We start from the raw sequence: 11,484 nt of genomic DNA, 5'->3' as shown, positions 1-11,484 counted from the left end.
GATTTACAAGAAGAAGCATACATGATACAACCACCAAGTTATGAGAGTGATGCACATCCAGATTTTATGTACAGGTTACGCAAAGCCTTGTATGACTTGAAACACGCTCCGAGAACATGATCAAACAAAATCAGGGAGTATCTTGCTACCATTAGATTTCAAATATCCAATGCAGATTTTTCGCTTTATGTCAAAAAGACAAATAAAGAGATTATGCTATTAGTCATCTATGTGGATGACTTGATTATCACTGATGATATGGATACTAATATACATGATGTCACGAGACTTTTGAAGCAGAAGTTTGAGATGAAGGATTTGGGTGAGCTGCTATATTTCTTGAGCATAGAGATGGTGAGATCACCTCATAGTATGGCTTAGACATGTTATCCAAGTATGATATGACAAACTATATGCCTATTTCAATGCCATTAGAGCATAACACAGCTTTCCGTAGATACAAGTGAGCTTTTAGAGAATCCCACTACATACATGCGCATAGTGGATAGCTGATCTACATGACCATTACTAGACCAAACTTGAGCCATGCTATTGGACTTGTGAGTCAATTTATGCAAATCCCTAAGAAACCACAATTGGATACAACTAGATGGATTCTCATGTACATAAAGTCCACAGTTAATTATGGACTTTTCTATGAGACTAGTACATAGATACAACTATATGGATACACAGATGTTGATTGGCTGCTGGTAATATTGCAGACATGAGAGTCTACCAGTGGTTTTATGTTCTCATTTGGAAGTGCTACTGTGAGTTGTAGTAGTAAGAAGCAACCAACAAACGTCTTATCGAGTACAACGATTTTACACTATAGACCGACCATTTGTATGTTGTTATAGAAGAGTACTTTTCCTTTATGTCAATACTCTTATCTTTTAGTTATATGGTTGTAGAGAAGAGAAGAAAATAAAAGAAATTCAACCATCCATCTCTCTTTGTCTTGCACTCTCTTGTGTGTATGTGTGTTTGCTTGCAAGAAACTCAAGCTCAAGCTCTCTCCCACATTCTCTTTACCCAATCCATCAAGGTTTCATGTACATCCATAATTAGCAACAACCACAGAGTTGGTATGAACGACCATATTTGGCATAAACATTTTGATTGTATATGCATCCATCTGATTGATTGGTACACCTAAAAAGGGTTTGAGAAACAAGCCTAAAAATTTCAACTTCAAAATCAAGTTACGGAGTAGTTCAATGGATAGAGCGATTGCGTTATTCCCTAAGGTTGTTGGTTCAAATCGCGCTAGTTACGGTGGAGACATTCTTGTAACTTGTCGAATGATGGGTGTGCGTTGTAGCCAACATATCCAAGTTGTAATAAAAATAGTAGCTTAGTCGCCAAACTTTAAATAATAATAATAATAACAAAGATCAATATACTAGCTTCACACATGGGTTGCACTTTAGCTTCTTCGGGTTCAAATTTGCAGTTTGGACCCAACAATAATGTGTCATGGTGTGTACTCGAGTGAATTCTATTTGGTTGATTTTCCCTGGTTGCAAATTTGTGCAGACGTAAGCTTTTCCTCCTTTAAGACTTTCTTTGAAATTCACCAAAATTACTAATTCATTCAAAAGAGTTCCCAGTTAGTGGTCATTGTAGCCGGAGCTGATGGAGGCACTGTCAAGCTTCCCAAGCTTGAGCTAAAGGCCTCCCATTGAGTGGTTTTTACAACCGCATTACTGCAGATAGGCTTACCATGACAAACCTTTAGACCGTCCAAATGTTCCTTAAAACTCTGCACCCTTCTAACCTGCAAGTGTGCCACACCTTCAGATAAGCATTCTACATACATAATCAACATCATGATTCACCATTAAATGTCATGACCCATCATAACTGAGGGGAGGGGAAGCAGTGAGAAAAGAAACTTGGGTAGATGTAGAAAGCACTGACAAGGAAGGGTGTTCCACCATGAGGCATACAGCACTGTGGGCTCAAGAACACTAGAACCTAGGTGGGCAGTAAGCGCAATTCAGTTTTGCAGGTAACAGTTGGGTTGCAAGGAATTCAGAACTTACATGGCTGCAGACCTAGCCCTGCAAATGACCATGAGAGAACTATGAGCATCAGGCAGAACACAGGGGAATACTACAGCCATAGGAGTACAGCAATGAAACCTTGTGCAGTCAAGTATCCCCAACAGCAGAAACTTCTCAAAAAGCATGTCATGCATTGGCCAGAGTTTGCATCCTGTGTCATCGCGAGATATAGGTCAATCAAAATAATCTACTCTCTTCTCCATTATCCAAAAGAGAATTTAACGATCCTGCATTTTGTCATCATCATCTCTTGCATGTCAAACATTCAGAGAAACAGAGGAGTGAATGTAAGAAGAGGCTTCATATGTTGTAGAAACACAGTAGAAATGGACCCCCAATCTTAAACTGTGGTCTTGCTTGGGGTTCAAGGCATCCTACAAAGCTTTTGTGCTGAAACTAAGAACGCAACACAATAATTGCCATGCCAAATTTGTCTGATGGAAGCCAGTGTTGACACATCTACGGAACACTCCAAGGGTCTATGAGACTGTAAGTAATACAATGGTACCATGGATATATTGAGCCATGGACGAAGTGGAAAGGGAATGGAAAACACCAATGTGTTTTTACATCTGGATAGATGGTTATCCTAAGATCTCTCCCCAGCCAGGACCAATCTTAGGGCAAAAAGAGAGTCCGGCCTCTATGATGGGAGCATGTCATGTCGGTGGAGAACCTCCCTGTCACATTGCACCTCAATGCACCCATGCATTGAGGTGCAATGTGACACACTAGCTCATCATCAGTGCCATGCTTGTACAGAAGTAGTACGTTTTTTAGGATTATTTGTCACACGCCGTGACCCTTGTGAGCCCTAGTTCAGGGACATGTCATGCACAAGCTACATAGGTCTTTCCAAGCTTTAGGTGTCAAAGTCTCTCACTTCACCCACTTGAAGAATAGTCATGCATATAGGTTAGTGCATATAGGTTATCTTCGCATAGCAAGTATAAAGAAGAATGTAGAAGTGGTTTAGCGCAGAGAATCAACGCTATGAGCCTTGTTTATGGGCCACCATGGGCCATACCAGAAGAGGGCATACAAAAGCCTTACACCCAGTTGGCAGCCTTACAGTGTCTTGGGCGGCCAGTCGGCCAGCTTCAGTGCAGTCAGTCAGCAGCCAGGACAGCCGAAGCACACATGTGAAATGATGTTGAGAAGTGATAGAATTTAATGCTAAATATCAGCAGTCATGAGCATATATTGACTGGCCAACAGCAGTAAACATGACCAACCAGCAGCAAATATGCATATATAAGAAGTCCCCTCAGCCCTTGCATAAATCATCTCATTCTTTCATAGATTTCAGCAGTAAAACATTGCAGAAGAATGTGTGCTTAAGTCTTTGCACTTGCACATACATCAATTCAGCCAGCACTTCATTATGCTACATTCCAAGGGAGTCTGAAGCTATCTTCAGCATTCAGCCTTCACTATTTGCATCTCCCTCAGCAGATCTGGGTGTGCATAGGGCTCTCCGAAGTGGCTTCAGAGTTGTCTTCAACCAATTTGATGGTTCGGAAGACGGTTGGTCTACATCGTCCTTGCATTTGGCAATCCTCATTCAACCGTCTTCAATAAGTTTTCTGCATTGTAAAGTTTTCCAAAAGCAATAAAAGCAAAAACTCTTGCTTGCAGGAGGGGCCCCTTAAGTGGGTAGATTGGAACCCAATCTGTTGTCGTCTCTAGATTCTCTCTCTTAAGCTCTATCTCCCAGGAATAAAGAGTAAAGTGGATTGCTTCATGCTCACTAACATAAAGGTATAACGGTGGGCAGTACACGATCGTACCAGTTGCATTTTACATTGGTATCAAAGCTTTTGGTTGACCCGACTCGACTACCTATAGTATAACGGTGGGCAGTACACGATCGTACCAGTTGCATTTTACATTGGTATCAAAGCTTTTGGTTGACCCGACTCGACTACCTATAGTGAGAGCATTCCATGAATGGTAAAGCTGAGATCAGGAAAAACCACTCAGCGATTCATCATGTCAACAAAAGAAGAAAGTAGCTTCAAAGAAGGTATCACCGCAAAAGAAAGTGTCCACGAAGACACTGCCTGCTGCAGCAGAAAGTGTCCATGAAGACACAACAAAAGAAGAAGCTCTTCTGCAAAGCACTAACATTTTACTTCAAGGACTGATGAAACAAAATAAGCTACTCAAGTTACAACTACAGCAAGCAAAAGACACAGAAGAGCATAGAGATCAGCCTAAAGAGCAGCCAAAGGAGCATGGTCCCCAAAATTTTGAACACACGCTTCTTCTTATGGAGCAGCAAAGACGACGAGAACTTGCTAAGAAACAAAAGGTAGAGGAAGCCAAATGCAAGGAAGCTGAAGAGCAAAGATGATGGAAACCTACTGAGGAATGAAAGGTAGAGGAAGCCGAATGCCACGAAGAACACGTGGCATTGGGGTATCAACATCAGCTTGATCGTGAAGTCATGCAACTCCAACATCAGCAATTACTGGCAACCTTACACGCCATTCTGATGGCAACACTTCCAAGTTGGCACCTGGTCCTAGTTCCTCCACCACCGTCATTCAAGCTCAACCAAACTTCAGTAAGTATGATGTAAGTGTGATCATTCTGCAATTATGCAATTTATACACCAATTTGTTCCGTATTTTCCGTTAGATAAAGTTGCAAATACAAAGTCCATCTGGCAGCTTCATACCTCACTGGGGAAGTCGTTACTTGATGGTGGCAACATTGGGTCAGCTCTTCATACAAGTCCAAACACAAGCACAACTCATTATGTATGGGATATTTTTGTGTCCGACCTCAAAGCTAGGTTTCTTCCAACCCAACCCTAGTACATGACCAATTTGGAGGATGAATTTTACAAACAAGGTCATAACCATGGCACAACAGTCAGCGGGGATGTCAGAAGAAGAGAACTTGAAACAATTTATGAGGGGGGTGGATTTCTTGTACAGAATTGCGAGCCTCAATCATATGACCGGGCTCTGACTCTAGCTTAGAGTCAGGAAATGATGATAAACAGAGGAAAGGCCAAGCAAGTCCAGTCAAGCCCCAAACCCCAGCAGCCAGCAGTCAGCAGTAATCTTCATCCCAACAAGATAAGGGAACATAGAGTAATAAAGACAATAAGGACAACATGTCTCAAAGCAACTCGGGCGGAACCGCAAAGGACAAGCCTAAAAAGATGCCCGAGGAGAAGGCCATAAGGAGATGTTATCTCCAACTAGACGAGCAAAAGCGGTACCAAGACAAGAACCACCATCAACTAGGCCATGGTAAGAAGGATTGCACCAAGTGCCAAGCTAAGAAAGCTACCAAAGCATCATCATCTACAATGACCACCGCCCAAGCTACCCCCACTCCTCCCCACCCTCAAATAGGAATGTCGTTCAGCTATTGCCCTCTTTGAATCTAGTACCCCTAGTGGTATTTGACGATAAGCAAGAGGGTGAGGCTGAGGCGCAAAAAAAATCTCTAATACGTGCCTATGGCACAACGAAGGGACAACGGTTCATTGTCCTTTTTCGACATGGGTAGCTCTAAGGATGCCAATTCTCCGCAGTTGGCTATGAAGATGGGTTGTACCTTAGTGTCACGTGCAATTTTGTCGTGGACGGGTTCACACCTGGCCTCCACACACACAATACTCACAAAGCTCAACAGTTTGAGTTTCAAGTTCAAACAACTACATTTCAACAAGATTTCATTGTTTTACCACTCCTAGTGTGTGACATGATTGTCGGCAGCTAGTGGTTCCAAGAACATGCGATTCTTGATTGGCAGCAGGACACCTTCACCATTGTGGACGGTTTACCTGAGCACATCATAGTTCGTGGGGATAGGAGCCCTCCTAGACTCCCACTAATTTCACATGTCCAAGCCCAACGAGCAATTAGAAAAAAAGATAAGAGTGCATTGATTTATGTCTACACCCAGTAGTCTATTGTTCACCCAGCAACACCATCAGAGAAAAAGTTGGCAGATCTCAATCTACGGTTCCAAGACATCACGTCCGGGGGCTGTGGGAGACCGGATGCATGTGAGCATAGTTGGTTAGGGCTAGGAATACTCAAATATTAATATCTCTTGTTGTGATTCTTGTAAAGGGAAGAAATAAAAATGAACATGAAGGGGTAGACCACTACACTTGCACTCCAAGGAAGGGGATGCATTACCCTGACACATTTTCACTCACAATAGGAGCAGACTGACGCATCATAGAAGTAGTAGGGGCATGACCTAAGATACTGCAACCAGTTGCAGTCAAGATCCGGTTGCAGATAAGTATGGAAACAAAAAACGCATACACAGAAAGAATCGCCAACTCCGCTCAGATGGCTGTGGACATTATTGGACTAGAGCTAAATAAGAAGAGAGATCGAATGACCCTAATGTGAGCCTTTGAAGGCAGGAAAGATGACACAGGCCCATGGTATCACAAATCATTTTTACCATTGAACAAAACCTAACAAAGGTATATTAAAAGCCATTCAATTCAATCAAATACTTGCCTCAATCCTTCTTTTCAGTTCAGCTTCTCCTTCAGCATGAATACTGTCTAGTTCCATCAGCTGTGTCGTTAATAATTCTGCAAGCACACTAAAATCATGATCTGCCACTCTGCTTCCACTACTAACAACCCCATCTAGAGCAGAAATCTGCAATCATAAGCAAATTCCATGACTTAAAACGCTGCATCTCCAAGAAAATATGATCTTACCATCCCATCACAACTCATGATACCTGTCCAGCAAGTTTATCTGCTTGCCCTCGTATTTGTGCCACTGCTTGTAAGGCTTTCCCAACATTCTTGTCTCTCTTCATCCCTTCTAGCTTCTTCTCTTTGCTCGCAGGGTCCTCCACTAGAATCACTTTTGCCATGTCCTTCACCCCAGCAATGTGCAAGAACTCACTAGTGTCTTTCTCTTTCCCTTGAAATATTAGACGTTGCTCATGGGGCTGCAAGCCAACCTCCTGTGCTAGAAGCCACTTCATATCCCCTGTCACCAAGGAATGTATGAATAAAGAAAGCTGTGTGTATTCACGGACAAAAACATGTATGTGGCTGTGTATGCTCATGCATGCCCACAGGTCTATGTGGGTGTGTGTGTGCACAAGCAAACACATGCCAACTTGTGGGCATGCATGCACTACGTATGTAGATCGACCTATGTCTAAACTCATATATATAAAGGTATATATGTGTATATACACATGTATGTGTGTATGTGTGTATCTACACGTATCTGTCATTTGCGTGTGTGTATGCTTACCTCATGCATATACTTACAGACATACATGTACAGAGAGAAAGAGAGTGATTTACAAAATCCATCATTTGCATGTGTGTGTGTGTGTGTGTGTGTGTGTGTGTGTGTGTACATGAATACACATATACTATGTAGATAAAAACATATATTACACATATAAATCTATCATTTGCATGTGTGTGTGTGTGTGTGTGTGTGTGTGTGTGTGTGAATACACATATACTATGTAGATAAAAACATATATAACACACACATGATTACACATACATGAGTTCATAAACATAGAGAGAGTATGTATGCATGTACATAAACACACACACAACACACACAATTTTATACACGTAAACTCCTATGCATAGATAGAAAAGGAGACAGACTCTACCAAAGCTGGCCTGCGACGGGATGGTAATCTCATGCTGGTAAAGGCCATAGGATACTTTCACTTTGATCAAGGGTCCTGAAGATGGGGTGCTATCCAGTGAGCTATCCCTTATTTGAACCAACATGCCACCTGGTCTCAATTCCCAGTCAATTACCTCCAGCCCTTCCTTTGCACTGCCACAGGAAAAGCTTTTGGAGCTTCTTGTGTGGCTGACCTTGGTTGCTTGCGCCCGCTCAGGAATTTTCTGGGGCATTTTTTGTGCTGGTTTGTTCTCAGCACAGGGCCTGGAGAAGGACTTGCTGAAGAATCGAGATAGTTTCATAAGCAAGAAGTTGGTTACAAAGGAGAAAGCCGCAAAACAGAAGGAAGGATTCTTGGAGGAAAAGGTCAACGTAGGCAATTGCCAGTTGTGTTGTAAATCAAGTCTGCTTGAATGAAACCTTAATTGTGATGTTTCTTTTGTAGCTTTTGCCTGTTAGATTAGCATTGAATTATGACTTAATAATAACATTAAACATGTATTATGCTTAGACTGTTAGATTATACATGTACTATGCTTAGGCTGAGGCCTGCCTGTTAGATTATGCAGGCATCATGCTTACACTGAGATCTGCCTGTTAGATTGTGCAGCATTGTGCTTACAGAAACGTATGCATGTGAGATTATGCATGCCTAGACTGAAGTCTGCATGTATTATGCTGAGACTGGCTTCCTTCAGCATGCAATATGCTTTCAAAGTCAGCTTTGTGCCTGGTGCCTGTTAGGGACTACGTGGGCACTGCTAATCAGAGAATCTTAGATGATGCCTGCATACATGTGAATTTATTATGCACTGTATCAACTGCTAGCATTGCAGCAATGCAGCAAGTTGGGTTGATCAAATGTGCCAAGCCAAGAATACACCGCATGTGGGCGGCCTCAAATAGAACCCCCCCCCCCCCCCCCCGACACACACACACACACACGAACACGCGCACGCGCGCGCACACACACACACACAGGTTTTCTCGATATCCGACAAGTAAACCGGCGACAGGAAACCGCGCAAAAGTTTACAAGCTTTTCACCTTCTTCTTTTTTCTTCCGTGCTCATCTCTGTCCTGCTACAAGAGGAAACGATGCCCAGTTCGAGCATCTTCTGCGACCAAGCTCTCCGCGCTGGCGCTCAAATGTCGGATAGGCTTTCAAAAAAGAGGAGAACGCAGTCCATGCAGTCACCTTAATCCCAAATGGGCTCCCTAATATATTGGTGCTTAGCGATAATTATTTTGCTTTGTCCGGACTCCTTCCACGATCAGACCGTGGATATTCGCCACGTGTATTTGCCAGCTGTCTCGGCCCTTGTGACCAGGTCTACCCGTGTGGAACGGCCAAAACGGTACCCATGTGAAGGAAACATGTCACACCTCCTTTTAAATTCACCCCTTGGATGGAGTGGGGGGAAGGGGTGAGTTCGATTCAAACTAGCCCCAGATAATAGCCATCCTTTAGTCAAGTTTAGTGTATTTTGCACCAATTAAATTTCAAAAAAGGGATTGTCTTTACTCTCGTCTTTACAAAAACCGACAAAATTTACAGGTTTATAGTTATAAAAACCAGTTAATAAATAAGAATGAGATTTTGAATTACTCCAACTTGTCTTTTTTTTCACTGGCTGTGTGAAAAAAGTTTTTCTCTACCATTGGTATGGACCATCATCCCACCACACATCCTTCCATGTCGGGTATACTCCAACTTGTCTTTTTTTTTCACTGGCTTTGAAAAAAGTTTTTCTCTAGCATTGGTATGGGGCTCCACTTAAAGGTCCACATAGTAAGCGATTTTGGAAGAGTTAAATAATGCCAGCCTTATCATGGGGGCACACTTAAGGGGTCGACTCCACTTAAAGGTCCACATAGTAAGCGATTTTGGAAGAGTTAAATAATGCCAGCCTTATCATGGGGGCACACTTAAAGGGTCGACTCCACTTAAAGGTCCACATAGTAAGCAATTTTGGAAGAGTTAAATAATGCCAGCCTCATCATGGGGGCACGGTTAAAAAATATGTTTTTCTCCTACCAATGAAAATAAAGATAATGCTTGAGAGTATATGAGGTTTAGTACTTAAAAGTAGAGAACATATTCAAAATGCATGGTTTACGTTCCTTGAACCTATAGGCAATGCCAAATTCCAACCATGAATTATTTATTGTAACCGAGCAAGACACACAATGAGATGGTTTTTTTTAGCATTGCCATCGAGAGGTCTCATCTCTCTCTCTCTCTCTCTCTCTCTCTCTCTCTCTCTCTCTCTCTCTCTCTCTCTCTCTCTCTATGCTTTTACATATAAGCTGCAGCCTTTAACTTTACCCTCTCAAACATTTCCCCTACATGTAACACATTGCGTAAACATATTATCATGTACATATATGTGTAATGAAATAAAGAAAATGAACTTTGTACCACCAACCAATGTCTATTTGTCTATCTTACAATCAAGATATTTTTTAATAAAAAGTTGCAATGTATGAATGACCATGACCCCTTAGTGTGATGCCTTAGTGCAATGCTCTCCTAAGCTTAATCATCTTCATGTGAGAATACTTGTGCTTATTTTTAGAAAAAAAGAATACTTGTGCTTAAAAGTGTGACAAGTGATCGAACCACTTATATGGGGCATAGTTGTCGTGTTATAAAAGTTTAAAACTTGACAAAGTTTATCAATAGGATGGGGCTTTATGCCTACAAGATTACAAGATGATGACTCATTATTTACCTATGAGCGTTTAAACATCCCATCATGTATGGGGCTCACAAGGAGTTGTTTAGTTGTGCTAGGTGCTAGAGTGATCACCATGTGAATTGGTCCTTCAATGTTAGGTACCTTACTATTACATATATACTGTGAGAGTAGTTTGATAAGAAAGCACGTGGGCAGCCTACCAATCAAACCGAACACTAGAAAAGATCAAACCTTTTGTAATACTTTCCAAGTACATCTAGGTATCAAATATGTCCGACCATGGAAGTAGCAATCCAAAATGCTTCACATGTGGGTGACCTACCAACCAAACTTGACGCTAAAAAGATCAAGCCTTTTTTTCAAAGTATTGTCACTCATTGTACAATTATGTCCTATCATGAAAGTAGCAATCAATATTATCTACACTTGAGTAACAAAGGAATAATTTAGTGTGTGATATTTGAAGTTTTATGTCATGATGTTGTTTTGTTGATTTGAATTTGCATCTTTCCTGGCTTTGCTCATAAAAGAAGCTTTAAAATTTTAGCATAAGTAATACATATTATTATAATAATAACAACCTATTAGTTTCTTGGTGATTGAAGATGCAAATCATTTAGCACCATCTCTTTCGGTTGTCCACATATCCCACTTAAACTTCACATATCTTTGCATATCCACCTTGTAACTATCCCCCATTGTGTTCTCTGAACAATTACGCTTACTCTCATTGCACTCCCCATGCATGAACTAATTAATAATTTTAACATACTATCATGGAAAAGGAAAGAATCTTTGGACCATGTCTATAAAGTTTCTCCCGTAACATCCATGCATTTTTGTAGATCTTTAGCCCATGTCTATAAAGTTTCTCTCTTAACATACATGTATTTGTAGATACTCATGAGTCCCACTTGTAGATACTCATGTCTATAAAGTTTCTCCCGTAACATCCATGTATTTTTGTAGATCTTTAGCCCATGTCTATAAAGTTTCTCTCTTAACATACATGTATTTGTAGATCTTTAGCCCATGTCTATAAAGTTT

The 11,484-nt window shown here is 41.3% G+C and overlaps 1 protein-coding gene across 2 annotated transcripts; it reads right to left on the bottom strand.

Annotated features, from left to right (window-relative positions):
- Positions 1-973: 973 nt before the first annotated feature.
- LOC147608079 (BAG family molecular chaperone regulator 4-like) lies at positions 974-8,622 on the bottom strand. 2 transcript variants are annotated; one of them, XM_086789779.1, is made up of 5 exons: positions 7,716-8,622; positions 6,807-7,063; positions 6,575-6,721; positions 1,729-1,783; positions 974-1,522 (listed from the first exon to the last, which is right to left on the bottom strand). In XM_086789779.1, the coding sequence occupies exons 1-5, from the start codon at positions 8,035-8,037 to the stop codon at positions 1,401-1,403; spliced, it is 903 nt and encodes a 300-aa protein (XP_086645905.1). In that variant the 5' UTR covers positions 8,038-8,622; the 3' UTR covers positions 974-1,400. The 2 variants fall into 2 exon arrangements, with proteins under 2 accessions (XP_086645905.1, XP_086645904.1); XM_086789778.1 differs by having other exon boundaries at positions 1,411-1,783.
- Positions 8,623-11,484: the final 2,862 nt, after the last annotated feature.

The sequence above is a fragment of the Cibotium barometz genome, chromosome 54 (assembly GCF_041138505.1).
Source record: "Cibotium barometz isolate CiBa-2024 chromosome 54, ASM4113850v1, whole genome shotgun sequence".
Classification (NCBI taxonomy): domain Eukaryota; kingdom Viridiplantae; phylum Streptophyta; class Polypodiopsida; order Cyatheales; family Cibotiaceae; genus Cibotium; species Cibotium barometz.
The sequence above is the reverse complement of the archived record's forward strand: the minus strand, read 5'-3'. Positions and strand labels throughout refer to the sequence as shown.